This window comes from Dreissena polymorpha, chromosome 2 (assembly GCF_020536995.1).
Source record: "Dreissena polymorpha isolate Duluth1 chromosome 2, UMN_Dpol_1.0, whole genome shotgun sequence".
Taxonomy (NCBI): Eukaryota; Metazoa; Mollusca; class Bivalvia; order Myida; family Dreissenidae; genus Dreissena; species Dreissena polymorpha.
The window spans coordinates 37650151-37673867 of NC_068356.1; the positions used below are offsets into that span (position 1 = coordinate 37650151).

Here is a 23717-nt window from a genome sequence, read left to right on the forward strand (position 1 = left end):
AAAAATTACCTCCGTGAAAACTTCTCTTCGTGAACTTCTTTCCGTGAAAATTTCTTTCGAGGGACAATTACTGCTACCCCGATCCCGGAGTGAATAGTGGCAGGGGGGGGAATTAACTTCTGGAAGGCACTGTACATGTTTTAATACCAAAACTGTATGCAAAAACACACCTTAGATTTGCTTAATTGTCTTGTTTTATTTTTTGCTTAAGAATAACGATTCGATTGTTAATCACCCCTTACATTAAATGACTAGCTATGAATGGCCGTTATAAAGAAATGTTATGTCTTAATTTAAATTCATTTCAAGTGAAAATTAAGTGCAGAATATCTTATGTTAACACATTATTCAAATGCCGAGGTATTCCATTGTTGAAATTGATTAATGACAAAACGTCGCTCGTGACTAGTGTGCGACTGGGCGTTATGTCTTTCACGCATTTCGGTTTAAATTATACAAGATTGTGCCTAGAAAATGTTTTAAAATAAATCATTTTTTATCGCTTTTATTAGAGCTTAAGCGTGAGTCCTGCGCTTTATATAAACTGTATTTAAATAATACATTGTGTAACCTTTTCCATCTGTTAAAAATATGCATTATATACCTGGTTTCTTTTAAGTTGTGTTTATCGTTCATGCAAAACGGGGGAATAAAAATGTATTGTTGTGGTACAGAAAATACTTTGAAATGTGGTATAATTCTTTAATTACATCGAAGAATTGCCGTAACTTTTTGAATTTTTCTGTCTAATAAATGCGTTATGCATTACGATGTCATCATGATAATTTACGACTGTATGATTTCTCATTGCCATCTTACAGCTGCTTTTCATAGTCTTGTTCAAGGGTGACAACTCAACTTTTTGCGCTTGATCTCAAAAAGATTTATCGCGCGGTACAGATGAAAAGCTGTCAAATAACTATCCATTTTTGTCATAGGATTTAATGTAGCATCTAGAATGTTTTATATCCTTTTGTGTACAATGCGTGTGTCAACTCAGCTATTTTGCGATGAGCAGATTCAAAAATAATGTATCATTATGTATTCAGAACCCAAACGAGACGGATAACTTGTTTTCAATTAAAAAACTACAAAATTACTTAAAAGTAAAAAATGTTCTTGTATAAGCAACCAACACACACAGTCACACCATTATGCGTATGCCCTTAATAGTGCTGATAACGGTGAACATTAATCTCCTCGTCATTGTAGACCGATAAACGGACAAACATTTTTGTGTCCGTTCCACTTTACATAAAACATGTTTTTTAACAATACAAATTGCAATAACATGGGAAACTGCTTATTCTTCATAACCGAAACACGCGACCAATTTGTGGAGGTGACTTCTGACTTTTAATAAAAAAATATCAAAAGTCATTACTCCGCATAAAATGAATGTATGATATTGGTTAATGTTTTTAGATATGAAATGATGAAATTTAAACTGGACTTGAAACAAGACAACAAAAGTAATTATCTTTGCACAACCATAAGGAAGTAAACATTTTGGTGATTTAAAATATATATTATGTTTACATATATGACAGTCCTTGCTCTTTTATCGACGTAAGATGTCTAGATATATTTACATTTTAAGATGAAAATGTTTAAACTGTGCAGTTGATGCAATTAACCCATTTATGCCAAGTGGACTCTCCCATCCTTCAAAATTGGATCAATTTATTTCCAAAATTTGGGATGTCTAGTATATTTATTTCTACATTAGAATATTTCTTACATAAATTCTTTTAAGCAAACATCGAAGACCCTGATGAGACGCCGCATCGTGCGGCGTCTCATCTGGGTCTACGCTAATTGCCAATGCCTTTTATCTAGACGCTATGCATAAATGGGTTAAATCTGGTACAAGGACGAGGCTATTGCCACTGAAATATGTGGCTGAAGTTGAATGTATCGGTATAAAATACTATTGCGAATTTAGGTCGTGTTACTGACTTTCATGTAGATAATTCAATTGTTAACGCGACCCTCTTCGCAAAGATACGTCCACGATACGCTCGTGGTACGTAATGCCTAACACCCGTCCTCTTTAATATCATACTCCGCTGTCGACTACATTGAGCGCAACCATATATAGACTGAGTATAAAAGTACGTCGCGCGCTGCGGACCGCGGTGGGAATAAAAACAATCTTGCTGCTGAAAAAGTGTAGTGTTCAAATCGGCTTGAATACTTTATTTTCATTTTCGTAAAACAATTTAAAAAGTGTCGTGTGTAATATATGTTTTGCAGTTTTTTTTAAAGCCAGTAGTATATTTATTCACCCAATTTTAATTGAATTATGCGTTACCGCATATATTGACCGGAATTATAATCAGTATAGAAGTGCATGAATGCAGAAAATTTGAACAGCATTATATTGGTCCCTGTGAACGTATAGCGGAACTATGTCTGGGTGCCTGGTTCTCGGGTGTGTCTGGATGCTACTGGTTTTAGTCCCGTGGGGCGAGGCTCAGCACAATGTGATCCGGTTTGCACAGACGGACATACACGAGATTCTCGACACGCACAACGAGCTCCGGAGGTCCATATATAATGCCGCTAATATGCGTGAACTGGTGAGTGCATTACGTGATGCTTTTATTTAAAAGTTACGTATTGTGTTACTCAAAGCAAATGCCCACAGCGATCGAACAAAAAGTCAGTTAATTATTGTCTTGAAAAAAAGTGTGTTTGTTAGAATGTACCACACTATGTAGATGCACACTTCGATATATTATTATAACGGGTGATTATTTGTTGTCTACAAGGCGCACTCATGTAAATGTAAAATACAGAAAGTTGGCTGTTTATTTAGCGTTGACGTTATATATTGGCAATGTTTGCAATTTTAAAGTTGAATCTGTCCGTATATAGCAAGACCGGGCGCTAGCATTTCCTTTACATTGTACCATGTTTGGATGTTGGCTTAGCACGGTTTTGTGTAGTTTTGATGTAGTTAAGCGTTTTTTTTGAGAGAGCTCATGGTGTTGACATTTCGCTTTGCAGTTAGAGAAGCTAATATGATAACAATCATAAGCCGACAAAATTATGACAGAAGTGCAAAGAAAACGACAATAATCTTGTTTGTGATTGTCCATTCATGTTTCAGCTAAAACGGAAACATGGATTAAGTCAAAATGTTTTTAAGTAAAGCAGTATCGTACACTAGTGTCGACTCAAGGGCAGTTTAATCGTTTTGGGTACCCAAGTTAAATGTTTGTGTACATAATGATTAGATTTGATGATACTGTGCTTGATATCTGATTTTTTTAAATGTTATTCAGCGTAATTAGTCCACATTATCATAAGAAATGAGATTTACATGCAAATTTGTAGTTGTGAATGTGAAGCATTAGCATATATATTATTTATTGTATGATTTTGAACAGCAACGTTAATAAAATAATGCATCGATCTAAATTAATCGTAATATTTGTCAAAAAACGGTACTTGAAACCATGATAACTCTCACCTGTTGTTATATTAAATAAAATGTAACGTTTGTGAGTGTTGCCCAATTAAAATATAAGAACATGTACGTTTGTGAGTGTTGCCCAATTATAATATAAGAACATGTATATAATTCAGCACTGTATACATCAGACATTTCACAGTTCCATTTGTCGTGGACAAATTAGGCAATACAAGAAGGAGATGACATACGACGAGCACATTGTATGTATCGTAATGCGCATATAATCTGTACGAACCAAGCTTGTTTCGTACAGGTTATATGCGCATCACGATAGATACAATGTGCACGTCGTATAAGCTTTTTCTGGAAAGCTAATAATCACAACCAGATGTAATCTCCTCCATTGCGGAACAAATCCTTAATCGGACTACATTATTGCGTTGCGCGTTGCAACGGTATGAACAACTTTCACATTGGAAACTGTAACCCTATCTTGACCTCTAAGCTTTATCCTAATCCAGCTAGTGCACGTTACGTGCCATTTTATCTATGTTTAAGTCACTTTTAGGATTAATTGACGCTGATATTGCGAACCGATTTGATTTGATTTTGCTTCGGATCAACGCTCATTTTTGTGTAATTGAAGGTTACACACTGTTTGTTAAGTTGAATTAATACTTTTGTAATCGTGCCATGATTTTTCAGTCAATATTGTATTAAACTATTTAATCGTTTTTATCAAAACTGACGCGTGTTAACACATTTAGACAAATAGTGTAACACTTGAAACCAAACGCGGTATTTTAATCTATTGAATACTAATAGCTTACATTTGTCAAATTATCAACATCAGGTCAATGAGAGCGCTGACCAAAATATCGAAAGATTTTCTCCCGTATTAGGAATCTGAGATAGAAAGTCAACTTGGTCAGGTGTTATGCTGTTCGTTTTTCATCGCAAACGCAGATACTTTAAATGGTGAATAAATACATCTAAAATGAAGTTAAAATTTAAAATAATAACGCCATAAATATCGAAATTATTCATCTGTCAGACGTGTATTTAAAAGGCCTACCAAATATTCACAGCACTTGAATTTATTATACATAATAGAAGAACGAGTATCTTTGTCAGTTTGAATCCCAGCCATTATAAAGTGAATTAATTTATACAAGAATTCGAATAGCTGCATTTTCTGATGCATGCAAATTAAAATTCGTGTATGTGTGTATTCACTTGTATTAAACATAATCAAAATAAGAAATCTCTGCGATAATAAATCAGCACAATGAAATGTAATATAAGAATGAAGATGACACATGTCTAGGTGGTTTAAATTATAGTGAGAAGTGTCTCGCAGGTAATAACAACGTGTAACAACGTATCCTTTTGTAACAATGTAATGCCACTCTGTAATCAAATAAACGTGCTGAAAATTTGTTAAAATAATTTGCAAAATTCTAAACAAATTTGGGCATCCTACAAAATGGATGTTTGTGTTTTATTTTTGTTACTCTTACAATTGGGAGTTTGTTGATATCACAATCGTGCACATGGTCTTAATTTTCGATGGGGAGAATGATGTCTGATTGATTAAGAATGCATGGTTCCTCTGGCAGTCAACTTGTTAAAAAACTGAAAACAAGTGCCGCGATACTCAGATAAAATGTAACATGAGAGACAAAACTGTTAATGATGTCGTGTTAAAATGACATAATATTATAAAATATACGATATTTATTCAAGCAGACTTTTGAGCTTACGGACGTACATGGATCATCGATCAAGAAAAAGAATTTACAACGAATTTATAATTGCACTTTTTTCAAACATAAATTGCTATGAGCGTTTACAGTAAGCCTTAAATGTTTGTATATTCTAGTATGAAGACGATGTACTATTGTATAAGTCTGAATAAACTATCTGTCTGTCTGTCTGTCTGTCTGTCTGTCTGTCTGTCTGTCTGTCTGTCTGTCTGTCTGTCTGTCTGTCTGTCTGTCTGTCTGTCTGTCTGTCTGTCTGTCTGTCTGTCTGTCTGTCTGTCTGTCTGTCTGTCTGTCTGTCTGTCTGTCTGTCTGTCTGTCTGTCTGTCTGTCTGTCTGTCTGTCTGTCTGTCTGTCTGTCTGTCTGTCTGTCTGTCTGTCTGCCTGCCTGCCTGCCTGCCTGCCTGCCTGCCTGCCTGCCTGCCTGCCTGCCTGCCTGCCTGCCTGCCTGCCTGCCTGCCTGCCTGCCTGCCTGCCTGCCTGCCTGCCTGCCTGCCTGCCTGCCTGCCTGCCTGCCTGCCTGCCTGCCTGCCTGCCTGCCTGCCTGCCTGCCTGCCTGCCTGCCTGCCTGCCTGCCTGCCTGCCTGCCTGCCTGCCTGCCTGCCTGCCTGCCTGCCTGCCTGCCTGCCTGCCTGCCTGCCTGCCTGCCTGCCTGCCTGCCTGCCTGCCTGCCTGCCTGCCTGCCTGCCTGCCTGCCTGCCTGCCTGCCTGCCTGCCTGCCTGCCTGCCTGCCTGCCTGCCTGCCTGCCTGCCTGCCTGCCTGCCTGCCTGCCTGCCTGCCTGCCTGCCTGCCTGCCTGTCTGTCTGTCTGTCTGTCTGTCTGTCTGTCTGTCTGTCTGTCTGTCTGTCTGTCTGTCTGTCTGTCTGTCTGTCTGTCTGTCTGTCTGTCATAAAATCAGTTTTATACTTAGCTAGTATTGGTAGGCAGCAAATATTTGACATTTACACGAGGTGATGGTGACAGCTTGTAAAGAAAATGTATTCGTATTTTGTTTCCATATAGCATTTACCTACATGTCTGCATTCATTGCGAGCGATTTTTTTATTAAGACTGAGAGATATGATTGTTTGTAGTTGTTTTTTCGTTTGTGATTCGTTCTGCATCATTTCCTATTAATAATATTTTTTGTATTTAATGTGATAGTAGTTTTATTTCTTTTGAGAGTATTTTCCATTTCTTGCACGAGTTTTTTATATTTTGCTTGACTGTTTTTCATTTCTTGCGAGAGTATTTTTCATTTCTTGCGATAGTGTTTTCCATTTCTTACGAGAGTATTGTATATTTATCGTGGAAGTGTTTTCAATTTTTTGTGATTGTTTTCCATTTCTTGCGAGATAATGTTTTCATTTCTTGAGAGAGTTGATAAAGTCAGCTTTAGCCTCGTGCATATCAATTCCAACCTCAATACATCAGCTATAACAGATGCATTACAACGTTCATCTCTCATTCATCACTATTTATCACATTTGGTTTAAACGTCTTATTCTTACAATTACTGTTAAGGTTAAGTAATGGAGATCTCTCTCATTGATCGCTCTGAACTGCCGAGTCGTATGTCATTTTTAGGAAGGAAATATCAAACACATACATCTTCGTAAACAATAGCGAAACCGAGTATCAAATTATCAATCAACGCGTAACAAAGGTGCAGTATACATAAGAGGCGATTCTACATTTTCTTTTCTTGTATTCTGCGTTTATTCTGTATATTTACGTGAATAACATCACAATTGGAAGATGTATGCAATATGTATGCTGTCATTGACTTTTGATTAAACCATTAGTTATAGCTGTTCAATTCAAAGTACATCCAAGAGAGCATATTGTTTGTATGATTTAGTTGCACACTCAAATACTTGATAAGCTTGAATCTTAAAAAGCCTAAAAACAACCATAACATGTCAATTTTGCATTTTACTTGTATTTTTGAACATAATTATAGTTGCCTTAGAGTAAAGGTCATGCAAATATGCTCGTGTACCAAATTCTAGTAACGAGAACCGACACACATCAATTGTGTACAACTGGCTGTACATAATTAGCAGTAATACACACTAAACTAGTTCGAATGAATACGCTACCAAAGCTGCTTCCATTTTAAGCGAACAGACATCATTTACATAGTATATAATTCAACATACATAAGAACACATATCATGCTCTGAAATCACGAACTTTTGTGTGTATCAAGGATATAATGAAAGTCCGCACAGGCTAATCAGGGACGACACTAGGGGGAGACTTCCTTTAAACAGAAATAACCATAACAGCGGAAAGTGTCGCCCCTGATTAGCCTGTGCGGACTGATTAGGCTAATCTGGGACGACACTTTACGCACATGCATTAAACCCCCTTTTCTTCTATTTATGAAACGAATGTCAGAAAAGCGAGACGCCATTTGTCGCCAGAGTTTGATTGACACAGGGCACGGTTTCCTTTTTCTCGACAAAAGTGAAAAGTTTTTAACTGATTACACAATTAACTAGTTATTTAGAAAATAATATTTATCAATCCAAATTTTTTGAGGTCGGTGTAATTATTATATAAGAGTGGATAATTACTTTCCTGGCCTGGCTAAAACGTTTTCCTAATTACTTACAGAAATCTTTTTGTCAGGTTCATCAACCGGAATTTAAGAAATAATTCATATAGATATTAACTTGTGTACCGGGTATTCATTGATATCGTTTGTGTGTGAGTGGGTTTCTAGTCTTGAATATATCAGTTTTACTTCAATAAGCCATTAATTTTAAATAGATTAGCAAACAGTATTTCATCCTATATATGCATGCGACCTTTGCATTTCATATGTTACATTTAGTAACAATAAAAAATTGCTACTGTATATGCAGTGACTTTGCAACTGTACATTGAGTAACATTGAGTGCACCTTATTTGTTGTCCAGCGTTATGGCCGAAATATAACTGACAAATGTGTATATTCCAACAGAGGAAATGTAATAAATGTTACGACTAGATTTGTACACCGATGTGTGTCAACCATATAAAAAGAAATCAAGAAAAATGACATAGTGACTTTCTGTGTTCAACAAAAAACATTGTGTTTGCTGTGTTGTATTTTCTTAGTTTTTGTCTCTGGTTGACTCTTTGAACTCAGCCTATGTTCACAGTGTTCCTGTGACACCTCCATGTTACAGCGAATCTGACAGAAGTGTCTCCAAGCTCTTCAAGTTTGCGTTCGTCTACGAAGACATGCTGTGAAGCTTTCCGACATATTTTACAAAGAGCTTATTGTCATAAGAAGTAAGCATACAGAATGAGGGTGAAATAAATGAATATAAGGAATAATTTGTATCAGTATTTGAAACCAAATTCTTCTCGCTCTTAATATTTTAGACGCAGTAAGTGTAACGGGTAGTGTGCAAGAGACGTCTGTTATACCTTATTGTGACATCTTTATTAAAGGCATGCGACGCAAAATTAGGGATGTCTAGTATATTTATTTCTATATTTAGAATATTTCTTACAGAAATTCCTTTAGGCAAACAGCGCAGACCCTGATGAGACGCCGCATCATGTGGCGTTTCATCTGGGTCTACGCTGTTTGCCAATGCCTTTTATCTAGACGCTAGGCATAAATGAGTTAAATATACCAGCACAATGTCGAATCGAAGCATGTTGCAGTTCACAATATTTTTCGAGTTTGGCACTTGACACTTTCAACTAGAAGAACAGAGTTCGGGACTCTACCAGTTTACAGATCCGTGTCTGCTCTGTGGGTTAACCCTTTGCATGCTGGAAAATTTGTCGTATGCTAAAATGTCGTCTGCTGAATTTCTAAAATAAGCAGTTTCTTCGGATTTTTTTTCAAAGAATACTATCAGAATAGCAAACTGTTTGGATACTGATGAGACGCCACGTTCTGTGGCGTCTCATCTGGATCTAAACTGTTTGCAAAGGCATTCAAAATTCGGTTCCAGCACTAAAAGAGGTAATTAAAATCTCCAGTACAGCAGACAGGATTCATTAATGGTATGCACTGTGTTGTGAAACTAATTCCGTACCATGATGGCCACTTGAAAGAGATTGAAACATTCGAGATAGACACTGATATCTGCCGATATAGCCCTGCTTGGGGGCACTGTCTCATTACAGCGACGCTTCGATAATCAAAACATGGGAAAGAAGAAAAATGGTTTAAACTGGGTTGTCATCTGATTTTGTGTGCCTATAAATAAGAATGGTTAAGATAACAAGATGACGATGATCTACCAATCACTTAACGCGGTTGGTCTTCTATGATCGTGACACATCGACTATCTCCGGAATCCTCCGTAAGTTATGCAATACATTGACTGCTGCTCTGGAGAGCTATCATAGTGCGTCGACAATTTAAAAACGGATGATGGTTAAGCGATTGAGGTCTCCGAAAAGAAGTTGTTGAAATTTGATCAAATGTCTCATCTTAATAAATAACGTTGTCATAGTAAATAGATTATGTAAATAAGTTATATGTTTGACTGAAACAAATGCGCCAGTCTGCAACAAATGTTGCATATGGAAACATCTCAACCATCGAAGAATGTCCGGTTTCATAATGAAACTGAAACTATGAAATTGGCGAAACAATAATAATATGGCTATGAATAGTAAAACATTAATATTCAAAACATGTTTGAATAATTTACCTTATAAATATTTTTTATGTGAACATCGAATTAATTTTATTGATTAATTACTATTATATGTAAACTATCACTGAAAATGTAATTAATATAATCTTAGATTCTGTTATTTCCTAAACAGGGCATTGTAGGCTATGAAGATGCTCTAACGACGCGTCACATCACAGCCGTTCTGTCTGCCCGCCGAATGCTCGCCTTCTTTACTATTAATTTCACATTCTTGCCGAAGTTTGCACCCTGGCCAGTGGCCGCTGATCTTGACTCAACATACTTGCTTGCATCAACCGCCCCATAGAATGTCGACTGTTATTTCGTTGTATCCCCGGGGAATCGCGAATCTGCACGCATAACTTAGGATTGCGTAAACTTCGGTGACACCTATATCTTGAACCTTCCTCACCTGTGTTCAGTCGGATCTGTAGCAGCGCAGTAATTAATGATCGTCGTCGCTGCGCTCAGTTGTTGACGGAAGTCTACAACTTTCTCGTAACTATCTGTAATCACCACCCTGTGTAAACACCAGAATCTGACCACCAAGAGCCTATACTTATGATGGTCAAGCCTGGTCGTGTGTAGCCTGTTCTCCTGAGGTGCGTTTGTCGGTTAAAAGCCAAAGAATAACACGTGTTCTGAATCGTAACACTATGAACACATATAAAACTGTATTTTTTTAACCAACCACCTTCAATTAAGTGTTACTATAAATGCTGTCATGTTGATAAAAAAATGTTGACTGTTTGAAAAAGATCATTCAGCCAAGTTAAGTAAACATAGTTGTGAAACTAATTGGCAAAATTTAAAGTTTTTTTAATTACAATCTTAAATTGCTATAAAATATATACAAGTTTAACAGCCTGATATCATAGCTTAGTTAGACTATTCCTTCAATAAAGGTCAAGTTAATCAGCATTATAACACTCGTCGTGCAACATTTAGACTAAACTTCATAAGATGAGAAAGTTATACTTGTATGTCATACAAACATGCAAACATGGCCTTTAAGTTATACTTGTATGTCATACAAACATGCAAACATGGCCTTTAAGTTATACTTGTATGTCATACAAACATGCAAACATGGCCTTTAAGGAACACTCAGAAAGAATCAAAATAACATCGCTCTTGGGAACACGGCACTTTATGCATGTAAGTAAATTTTACTTCTAAACGTAAGTTCAGGCTAAACGGCATTTAGTCCAGTTTTCACAGAGAGCTGCTCATTATCCCATTTATGCCTAGCGTCTAGAAAAAAAGGCCTTGGCAAACAGCGTAGACCCAGATTAGACGCCGCATCAGTGACTGTGCTGTTTGCTTAAAGGAATTTCTGTAAGAAATATTATAAATATAGAAATAAATATACTAGACATCCCTAATTTTGGAAATAAATTGATCCAATTTAGAAGGATGGGAGAGTCCACTAGGCATAAATGGGTTAAGTTTCATGTCCAGGAAAAAAACAGCGGACAATTGTTGCAATGTAATTGATATTTGACTGATCCATCTGACATGCCGGTACATATGTGTCTTGTTCTGTGAAAGCTGGTCATACTGCATATGCGTAAAGTGTCGTCCCAGATTAGCTGCAGTCCGCACAGGCTAATCAGGGACAACACTTTCCGCATAAACTTGATTTTCGGTAAGGAGGGACTTCCTTGAAACTAAAAATACCATTAAAGCGGAAAGTGTCGTCCCTGATTAGCATGTACGGACTGCACAGGCTAATCTGGGACGACACTTTACGCACATGAATTAAGCCCAGTTTTCTCAGTACAAGACACATATAGATCTACACATCGGGAAATTAAGCTTTCGTTAAAGTAACCAGACTAAGAAGCTCATTGATATCGAGAAAAAGTGTTCCAAGTAAGCGGCTTGTTTTTCTCAGTATAAATATAGATATAACTTGATAAATGAAAAAAATAAGTTAAAATTAGACACTGATGTAACATAAGGGTTTATATTTTCATTAAAAAAAAAAACAGATCCCAGCTGGTATATTGGTAATTAAACGAAATTCATACAAACGCCGTCATTTCATGCTCAACTTTCTACGATACAATTGTTTACAAGTGGACACAATCATATTACATTCATTCATAAAAGCATTGAACACCTTTTAGGGGTCGATACATTTCGGAGGATCCTAAAAAGTGATCAAAGTAGAACTGCGTGTAGTATCCCTTTAGTAAATTGCATTTCATTTACTTATTGTACATTGCGAATTATTTTGAAATGACGTTGTCATTACATTTGTACTTGATAATAAAAATATGTAATAATTTCAATTCACAAACCGAATGCACGCATTACAACACATCTAAGTTCAACAATTAAACTGACTGCTGGTCCACTAAATATTTATATTAATTCGGTTATCGATGTTATGCGAATTAAATCGCGGTATAATAGCTTCATACACATCAGTTGTTCATCGGTAATCGAACAAAGGTCATGAATAAACGAACAATATTAATTAGCAAAGACCGCACACAGATCTTTGCTCGTCTCCATTAAAATCTTCACACCATACTAACTGATTATCTCATATCATTTTCAACATAGATAGTTTTGTTTTATTTATTAAAATCAAGGTGTAAAGTAACATATGGATTACGCCGACGTAACATTCAGTAACCTATAAGCACGATAGGGTAATCAAGCCGATAAAACTGAACGGCATTTCGAACTTAAACATTAACACTTTGCTTAAGGTAACTTTAATGGAGGTACATATCTGGGAAAACCGGGCTTAATGCATGAGCGGTAAGTGTCGTCCAATATTAGCAGATGTCAATCAGGGATTACACTTTCCGCTTAGACTGGATTTTCCTTTAAACGAGACTTCCTTTAAACGAAAAATGCCGTAAAACGGAAAACGTCGTCCCTGATTACTGCGCATGCTTATTTGAGACGACTTATTTTATGCTTGTTTCCAGAGTAAGGCTAGGTTAAATTCATTGAGTCGTGTTCTGAGAAAACTAGGCTTAATGCATGTGCGTAAAGTGTCGTCCCAGATTAGCCTGTGCAGTCCGCACAGGGACGACATTTACCGCTTGTATGACATTTTTCGTTAAAATGAAGTCTCTTCTTAGCACAAATTTACTTTAGGCGGAAAGTGTCGTCCCTGATTAGCCTGTGCGGACTGCACAGGCTAATCTGGGACGACACTTTACGCACATGCAGTATGCCCAGTTTTCTCAGAACGCGACTCCATTCAAGTCAAAAGCGTCTTGATATTAATCGATCAAAACTTATTGGAATGCAATCTCAAATATTGAACATCAACAAGCTTGAAATACAAATAGTGTGCATACATTTAACGATTTCTATTATGCCTGTAATAATGCAAATAGCTCTTTCACAGTGGACTTACTTTAAACATTAATACATCAGTTATAAAATTGTTTGAGTGTCCCTTATAAGTCGATGGTAACGGATTGACCCTTATTAAGACATAGCTCGATTATTTCAGTTTGTGAAGTTACAACATTTTGCAAACATCGTCGTCAAATATCTCATCAAAATGTCACATTCACTTAGCTATAATCGCTTTGAAACCCACTTCAAAACTATTTATTTATGTATCTTCGACGAAATCAGATACTGCGAATGATGCCCGCATCCTGTCTTAGCCGTCGGGCTAAAATAATATTTGGACGCTGCATTATAACATACTTAGCATTATAACATACTAATGCAAATCCACACATTTCTTTAATTCTAGTGTTATACGTGTGAGAAGGGACCTATACAAACAAATAGATATGCGATCACCGGTGAATAAAATATTGCTTTTACTGATGCGATGTTGGTTGATAACTTTCTTTTCTACATTTTAGAAGGTTTTATGGTACATTATATAATTTTCTATAGTATTCACATTTACGGTAGTCAAATAGGACTTGGTGATACCATCTTATGACGACTATATCATACATTGTTATTTTATAATTCATTCATCGTTTTTAATGATAAAATATTTTTTTTATTAAACCTTTACAATATCTTATGACGTTTCGTGTTTTAATGCACTAATTTCTGATTACACCTTTTTTAATTTTTAGCATAAATATATAAATATGATAAGATGTATTATATCCACTTATTTCTTGATATTTACCAATCAATTAATAAACATTTAATAAACTTCTGATTTGATTATCAATGTGAAATGTATGTGCATGTTTAAATGGTTAACGGCGTTTTACAAATAGACTACTTTCAGTAGATTGCTTATTTAAGGGTTGAAGTAGCGTGTGTATTCTAATTATGTTTTATATGCTCAGATATGTATATAAGATTGGACGATACCTTGTCTCATAGGTGATGTTTTAAATGTGATTTAGTATAATTGGCCCACATTATCATAAGAAATGAGATTTGCATGCAAATTTGTAGTTAAAGTTGTGAATTATGATCACATATATTCTGTATGATAACTAACAGCACAGTGAATAAAATTATGAACTTACATAAATTTACTGTAATCTGTGTTTAATAATGGTCGTTTAAACCATGATAATTCTTAGTAGTTATAATGTTGAAAAAATTTAGAACATGTATATCTGTCAACACTTTATTTATCCGACATTTCAATGTAACATTTGTCTTGGAAGATTTCATACGCGTGTGGGACAATAAAATCAAGAATGGCTGTATGACATTAAGTTGCTGTTAAACTTTTCTTAAACAAATTTTAGAACGTGTACATAGTATGCATAGTGCTGCACAAACAAACTGCGCGAGCCGAACGTGTCCATATCGAAACAAATCCTTAATCGGACGGCATTGTTTCGTTGCTCGTTGCAACGGTACGATCAGCTATAACGTTGAAAATTTGTAACCGATCTTGGCCTCTTAGCTTTATCATAATCCAGCTATTGCATTTAACGTGCCGATGTTAAAGATATTACTAAGATCAATGAGCGCTGATAGTGCGTACGATTTCATTTGATTTTGCATCGGATCAACGCACATGTGTGTGTAATGTGACGATATGCAATGTTTGTTAAATTAAATAAATCCTTCTTTAATCATGCCATGATTTTTCAGTTAGTATTGTAACTCTTGTAAATTTAACTCTTGGATCGTGTTTATAGAAGCTGACGCAGGTTTACACATTTAGACAAATAGCGCAACCCAACCAACGCCGCATTTAAATCTGATAAACACTAATAGTTTACATTAATTAAATTAATTAGGGTCAAGTAACCAACATCATGTCAATGAGAGCTCTGACCAGAAGATCAGTATATCTGCTCTCTTATAATGCATTTGAGATAGTTAGTAAACTCGGTCAGGTTTCATGATGTTATCTGTTCAGTGCACATGCAATATACATACACATTAAATCGTCGGTACATTTCCATCTGAAATGCAGTTGTCATTTTAGAAAGGAAAATCACATACAAAGATGCCGAAATTATTCTTCTGTTCGGCATGTGTTGTTTCGCCATAACATACAAGTACTTAATTGAAGAAAGAGAATCTTTATCATGTTTTATTGATTCCCAGTCATTGTAATTTATACAAGAACTTGGATAACTTCATTTGCGGATAAGCTTAACATACTTATGGAAATGCATTTATGTATCTATTCATAATTAGTCGGCATTAAAAAAATCATAACTATCTAAGATTATAAATTATCACAATGACATGAAATATACGAATAAAGATGACACATGTAATTATGACGACAAGTGTCTCGAAGGTTATAACAACGTACACTAAAACACGTTTTTGTGGCCATTTAATACCAATCTGTAATACATTTTTCAATCAAAATGGTTTTAAATTATTCCGCGTCTAACATGTCAAAATAATTTGCAAAATACTAAATTAAAGTTCGACGTCCAAACATTTTATTTAAAATTTTTGGATAATACTTTCCTTTTGTTACACCAACCAAGGAAAGTTGCAAGTATCAAAACTGTGCACTTGTGTTTTAAAAAGATAATGGTGTCTGACTGCAAAAGTATGTATGGTTCAACTGACAGTACAATTGTTCTTAAGAAACTAGCAAGTTTCGCGGTACTCAGATTAGATGAAACAAAAGTGACAAGTTTGTAAATGACGTCGTGCTAAAATGACATAATATTCTCAAATATACGATATTTATTTTCCATTTCTTGTGAGAGTGTTTTCCATTTCTTACGAGTGTGTTCTTCATTTATTTTGAGAGTGTTTTTCATTTGTTGTGAGTGTTTTTCATTTCTTGCAACAGTGTTCTTTATTTCTTCCGAGATTGTTTTTAATTCTTGTGAGATTGTTTTTCATTTCCTATGAGTTTTTTTGTTGTTGCGATAGTGTTTATAATTGTTTGCGATAGTGTCCTGAATTTCTTGCGAGAGCATTTTTCATTTCTTTTAGTAGTGTTTTTCATTTCTCTCGAAAATGTTTTCACTTTGTTGTGAGCGTTTTTTTTTTAATTTCAGTTCAGAGCCTTTTTCGTTTCTTGTAAGAGTGTTTTTCATTTCTCGCAAGAATGTTTGTATTGCTGTTTAGAGTGATTTTAATTTATTATGAGCGCTTTGTTCACTTCTTTCGAGAATGTTTTTCATTTTTTGTGAAAGTCTTTTTCATTTCTCTCAATAATCTTTTCATTGCTATTGAGAGTGATTTTAATTTATTGTGAACGCTTTTTTCATTTCTTTCGAGAATGTTTTTCATTTCGTTTTTCTTTTATTGTGATAGTGTTTTTCATTTCTTATGAAAGTGTTTCTTTTTGTTTTGCGAGAGTTGAGATAGTCAGATTCGGACTCATACACATGGATTCAAACCTCAATTAATCAGCTATAACAGATGCATTACAACTTCCATCTCGCATTCATCACAGTGTAACTAATTGGGTTGTTGCATATAATGCTTAAAATTACCGTTAAGGTTAAGTAATGAACGATCTTTCTCTTTGATCAATCTTTACTGCCGATTCAGGTGTCAGTTTTAGGAAATTTAACACGCATACATCTTTTGTTAAGAAGAACAAAACCGAGTATCAAATTATAAATCAACACCTAACAAAGATGCATTATACACTACCGTATACTATACCTTTCGTCTTCATTTTTAACGCTAAATGTATTATGTATGTGCGTATGCAAATAGCAATTTAAAGATGTATGCAGCAACGTATGTCAGCCTCTCTCTTGCTAAAAGGCCTTAATGCGTGTGAGAAAGTATCGTTAAAATTAGCATATCGCATTAAAAGATGGTGATTTTGAAGAGTAGAGTGTCGCATGAAAAGATACGAAGACATATCGCATGAAAAGACACTAGGACATGTCGCATGAAAAGATACGAGGACATGTCGCATGTAAAGATACAAGGACATGTCGCATGAAAAGATATGAGGACATGTCGCATGAAAAGATACGAGTACATAGCGCATGAAAGGCACGAGGACATAACGCATTAAAGACACGAGGACATGCCGCATGAAAAGATACGAGGACATGTCGCATGAAAAGATACGAGGACATGTCGCATGAAAAGATACGAGGACATATCGCATGAAAGACACGAGGGCATGTCGCATGAAAAGATACGAGGACATATCACATGAAAAGACACGAGGACATGTCGCATGAACAGACACGAGGACATGTCGCATGAAAAGACACGAGGTCATGTCGCATGAAAAGACACGAGGACATGTCGCATGAAAAGATACGAGGACATGTCGCATAAAAAGATACGAGGACATGTCGCATGAAAAGACACGAGGACATATCGCATGAAAGATACGAGGACATATCGCATGAAAAGACACGAGGGCATATCGCATGAAAAGACACGAGGACATGTCGCATGAAAAGATACGAGGGCATGTCACATGAAAAGACACGAGGGCATGTCGCATGAAAAGATACGAGGACATGTCGCATAAAAAGATACGAGGACATGTCGCATGAAAAGACACGAGGACATATCGCATGAAAAGACACGAGGGCATGTCGCATGAAAAGATACGAGGGCATGTCGCATGAAAAGATTCGAAGACATGTCGCATGAAAAGATACGAGGACATATCGCATGAAAAGACACGAGGGCATGTCGCATGAAAAGATACGAGGACATATCGCATGAAAAGACACGAGGGCATGTCGCATGAAAAGACACGAGGACATATCGCATGAAAAGACACGAGGACATGTCGCATGAAAAGACACGAGGGCATGTCGCATAAAAAGATACGGATGATGATGTTTTGAGCATGTCGCATAAAAAATACGGCTGCAACGTCTGTAGTTCGAGCAACCCACAAGAAACACATACAGTAGTATGAATATATGTTTATTGAATGATATTACTATTGACCGAAATTTTGTGAAATGCTGTAGGTGTTAGACCTATTTACGACTAAATAGTGTTATTTTAAAACAGATATGTCTCTTTAAACTAGTTTAAGTGAGGTAAATTTGAACATAATAGTGGTTTACACTGGGAAAACTTTAGTCGTATTAAGATTTCCTAATGATGTCGATCGTTTATAAGCCGAATGTGTACTCGCACGTGTCAATACAACAATAGTATTTTCGCAATTAGTTATGTATAAATATTGATCATACAAGATGTCAAACCGCCATTATGTCTAATAAGAAGATGAACCTATTATAATCAATTAAGTTAATTCTGATAAGTTGATAAATAGCATCAACTAGGAATAGCAATAACCGCAGATTATTTGTTGACCCCCCCCCCCCCCCTAAAAAAAATAAAAAATTGTCGTACATCTTAACAGACCTTTCCGCTAACAAGCACATACGTGACATATAGTATGAGTGTTCATTTTCTTGCGAAAATGCGTCTTATATCTCCTGATCCAGCGCATGTCAAGACCAGTCCGTGCACTTCTGCAGTCTGGTAAGGGGCTACAATGGCCTGTATAAAGTCATGTTAGGTTTCCTGTGTTCATTGGCGGACATGGTAGCTACTGAACAGACAGAGAAACGCCAAGGCTGATTTAGAGCTACGTTGGTCTCATATGGCATAAGGCTCATTTTCGCAAACCGTGATTTATTTGAAGAAGAACAATAAGTTTGCACACCGTTACACGGAAGAAAACATTGCTCACGCAAGAAATAATGTACATGGCCTATTCGTGTCAATACAACTCTGCTTACACCGGATCCACTTGGTCAGACAGGTGAATATACCATTCTGACCAACAATCCTGTATACAAGTAACTGCTTTTGTATTCTAACCAGTGTTAAACAGTTTTTGCTCATAATGATTACATTCAATTTGTTTTAAGAAATGGTAAAACATATTAAAATCAGTATATTATTAAAGTTTTAACCACTGGACACAAATTCATTGTTCTTCTATGTGCCGACTTTAAAGAGGTAGTAATTGAATAAATACGTCTCAATCAACGATTTTGGATAAGATTTTAACTTTGAATGTTCGACTAAATACACTGACCAAAGGAAACCAAATGGGTTCATGGAATTGCGAGACGCGGTGTAGGTTCAGGTAAATGTCATTTTACAAGCTCGAAAGCGAAACCATGCGTACATCAATTTGTTTGTCAAACCCGCTTTGTAGAAATGCATACGATTTCAAAGTGGCAATAACTTAATATTGATGATTGAAGCTATTGTACACATTTGAAAAAACAAACGATATAAAAAGAATGTATAAAACACTTTATTGCAACAACTTATCAGCAAGTTTGAATCTTCAATTTGCGATTTTATTTCGATTCTCATTTCTCATGAAGTATCTAAAACAGCATGTGAATAGTTTACTTAAGTATCTGGCTTTACTGTGACCCGACACACCTCGCACTAACGTATTATTCTATGATAGGTAAATATGATACGAGTGTCAAACATGCGCGATTCCAGTGCTTGCCAGGTTTGTTTGAACCAGGGCACGGTTTCCTTTTTCTCGACGAGAGTGACAAGGGCTTGTTAGCTGCTTATACAAGAATTTGCTTTGTATCTGATTACAAGATAAATTAGCTATTTAAAAATTCAACTTGTTAATTCTAATTTTGTAACGGTGGGGGTATTTTTTATTTAAAAGTGCAGAGTTACATTCCTGGCCGAACTATAACATTATAATAATTTATTTGAAGAACGTAAATTTACAGGTTCATCAAGCGCAAATAAATGATATCATTCCCATAAAATGATAACCTGTGTTATACATTGATTTAATTATTGTTCGGGCTGTTATGTAGTCTTGAATACATTAGTTGTACTCAGGTAAACAATTTATGTAGCATTGGTATACCAACAGTATTTGGTCTTTTATATTCATGCGACCTCTGCATTTGAGATCTTATAGTAACCTTTATAGTAAGAACATAAGGTTGCTTCTGTATACAGAGCTACATCGAGTGTACCGTATTTGTTTTTTTGTAGCGTTATAGCCCTTAAAGCTTTTAATCATTCGTACTTATTGGTATGCCTTCACACAAGCGACCTATGTGTATATTCCAAATTAAAAAATATAATAAATGTAACGACTGAAAATATGTGTCAGTTTTTTGTCAACCATATACAAAGACATCAAGAAGAAATGACTTTCCGTGTTCGACGAAAACGTTTTTATTATGCGTTGTTTTGTCATAGTTTTTCTGTGGGTGAATCGTTGCACTGAAGCCTATTTGCCCATCGTTCACGTGGCAACTCCATGTCACAGCGATTTGTAGAGAGGCATCTGACAGACATGTCTCAAAGCTCTTCAAACTAACAGTCGCCTACGAGGGCACGTCGAGAAGCTGTCCGACACGTAATGCCATTCGAAAGTTAGGAGTATTCTTATGGTAAAATGAATGAATGTAACGAATAACCTTTATTCGCACTTGAAACTACATTCTTCTCGCTCTAAATATTTTAGACGCAGTAATATTTTGAGCTAGTGCCTTTTTCATTATTTATTGTGACATCTTTGTAAAAGGCATGCGACGCACTACCAGCAAATGTTACATACAAGAATGCCTCCTGAAAGATTCCAGCTAAATGTCGAATCGATCATGTCGCAGTTCACAATATTTTGCGACTTTGGAACTAAAATTGTCAACTTGAAAAACAGAGTTCGAGACCTTACCAATGTACAAGATTCTTATCTGAGATGTCGTAAACACTAGGCGCTTATTCTACAATTCTGCTCATTTAATTACTAGTTGGCATAGAAATCTTCCAATCATAGCGTGATTACGTATAAGTCCGTATTACTTTAAGAAGTGGGTGATTATTGTGTAAACCTGCTCCAGTATATCGGACAGGATGCACATAGATATAGCATCGTGTGGTAATACTAATTCCGTATCATGGTTGCCACTTGAAGATTGTATCATTCGAGATAGACTTTGATAATTGTCGATATAAACTTGCATGGGGGCACTGTCTCATAACAGCCAAACATCGAAAATCACAACATGGGAAACAAGAAGAATAGTAAAACAGGGCTTGCAACTGATTTCAAGCGCCCATAAATCAGGATGGTTTCATTAACAAGATGGCGATGATGTGCCAATCACTTTACACGGATTGGTCTTCTTCTATGATCAATAATGACTCATCGACTACATCTGTAATCCTCCGTAACATAGATTGAATATGCAATCAATCGTCTTCTGATCCAGATTTTTTTTAGTAGATTAAGAATTCACAAGCGGGATGGAGGTAGAATTCTTTGTTATATTGAAACAACTGCACAAGTCTACAACGAAGGTTGCATATGGCACAACCGTCTCGACTATCGTAGAAACTGTGGTTTCATAATAAAACTGAAACTATGACATTGGAAAACAAGATCATGCGGCTATGACTTGTGAAACATTAGTATACTAAATGTGGTTGAAACCTGTCATTGTACATTGTAAATAGCATTGTTTCATTTGAACATGGATAGTTTCTTGTATTAATCAGTCTCATAAACATATACGCTATCATTAAAAACATAAATTTATTTTTATTCTAAGAGTATATTCTCTAACAAACAAAACGGTAGCAACCAATAAACGCAAACATTATCGTTAGTCTTGTTAAAGCCTAAAGGAAACCTACTCATTGTGTCATAAAAAAAGGTAAACCACTACTCGTAGACTATTTTACTGAAACCATTTTTATTTCGGTTGTACTAAAGTAGCGATAATAACCACTCAACATGCGCACTATAATACGCAACTTAAATTATTTCGCTAGATACAGTAATTTTGGGGTATAATAATATAAGTATTAAAATTACATGATACTATTTGAGTACATATGTTTAAACAGTAAAGATGATCATGTAAGCAATTTATTAACTCTGTATGCAGTGGGTCGGTATGAGTACTATAATACTATAAGTTTGCATAGGTGACCGTGCTTGACATAAATACTTTTTTGTATCAGAATATGGTACAACTGAATATGTGTGTTTTAACGTGCCATTGTTGCCATTGCCAAAAGTTAAATCCAGGTCATTGTTGGCCAGGAAGATGGTTTAAAGACGCGTCACAACACAGCCCTTTACCGTTGAATGCTCGCGTTGTTTGCTATTAATTTCACATTCTTTCCTCGAAGTTTGCGCATTGCACAATGACCGCTGATCATTTATGGAAATTTTAACTTTCATCAAACGCCCAACAGACTACCAAATATAATTCTGTTTTTTATCCCCGGGGACTCGCAAAGTTGGACGCATCACTTAAGATTGCGTGGACTCTGGTAATACCTCCAACTTGAACCTGCCTCACTTGTATTCGGTCGCTTTGGTAGCAGCGCAGTAATTAATGACATTCGTCGCTGCGCTCAGATGTTCATAAAAGTTACCAACTTTCTCGTAACTATCTGTAATCACCACCCTGTGTAAACACCAGTTTCTTGTCACCGAGAGCATTTCCTTGTGGTCAAGCATTGTCGTTTGTAACATGTACCTCTGTGGTGTGCTTATCGGTTAGACGGCGGAGACTTAAATGTGTTCTGTATCGCAAAGCAATTAATACTTAAAACCGTCATTATTTTAATCAACCACCGTCAATTAACTGAAAGTATACCTACTTCTACATTGATAGAGAAATGTTTACTGATAACTTGACTGAAGAAGACTGAAAAGGGTCACTGTATTGAAAAGTTCAGCCACGTTAAGTAAATATGGCTTAAAAAAGAAAGTTCAGCAAGATTAAAGGTTTCTTTGAAACTACAGTCTTAAATTGCTATAAAATACATCACAAGTGTGTCAATTTGAAATCATCTCTTTGAATTCCGTCCACATCGCTCAAGTTAAACTTACATTATTCAAAATATGCATCGTCAGCTAAGAATGTTGTAGTTGTATGAAATACAATCATGTTAACATGGCATTTATAATAATTCAGAAAGCATCTAAATATGCCCCGCTCTTAGAAAACTGGGCGCATTGCATGTGTGTTAAGTTTCGTCCCATATTAGCATGTGCAGTTTTTTTTATAGGACGTCTCTTCTTAGCGAAAATCCAAAATAAGGCGGGAAAATGTGACGTCCATGCACACGCATAAAGAATTGATGCGCTTATTTCTCCATAAACATCATTCAAATCAACAAAACATGTTCCGTTATTTAAAAAAAATGGAAGCAGATTGTTGAAAGGCAATTGATATTTGACTGATCCATCTGTTATACCACTGCGTGTCGATTTATACAATCGGGATGTAAGCTTCCTTGGAAGTAGCCAAAATAGAGAGCTCATTGACATCGTGAAAACATGATACCGTATCAATGGATTTCAAGTTACCTGTTTTTTTATCAGTATAAATACAGATATAGATTGATGATTAATTAAAATCATGAAATTGTGTAATATAAGGTTAATATTCCTGATCAAAGGAATATAGCGCAGCTGATGAATTGCTTTTGTCACTTTTTGTCACTAGAGAAGGCAAATTTAAGTCGGCAAAAGTTTGCCC

The 23717-nt window shown here is 35.9% G+C and overlaps 1 protein-coding gene across 1 annotated transcript in view; it reads left to right on the forward strand.

Moving 5' to 3' along the window:
• The first annotated feature begins 2051 nt into the window (after positions 1 to 2051).
• Positions 2052 to 23717, forward strand: part of LOC127866651 (trichohyalin-like) — an 80942-nt gene continuing 59276 nt past the window's right edge. The window contains exon 1 of the mRNA XM_052407357.1: positions 2052 to 2582. Coding sequence (XP_052263317.1) covers positions 2412 to 2582 — 171 coding nt within the window. The 5' untranslated portion in view covers positions 2052 to 2411. The remainder of the gene's footprint in view (positions 2583 to 23717) is intronic.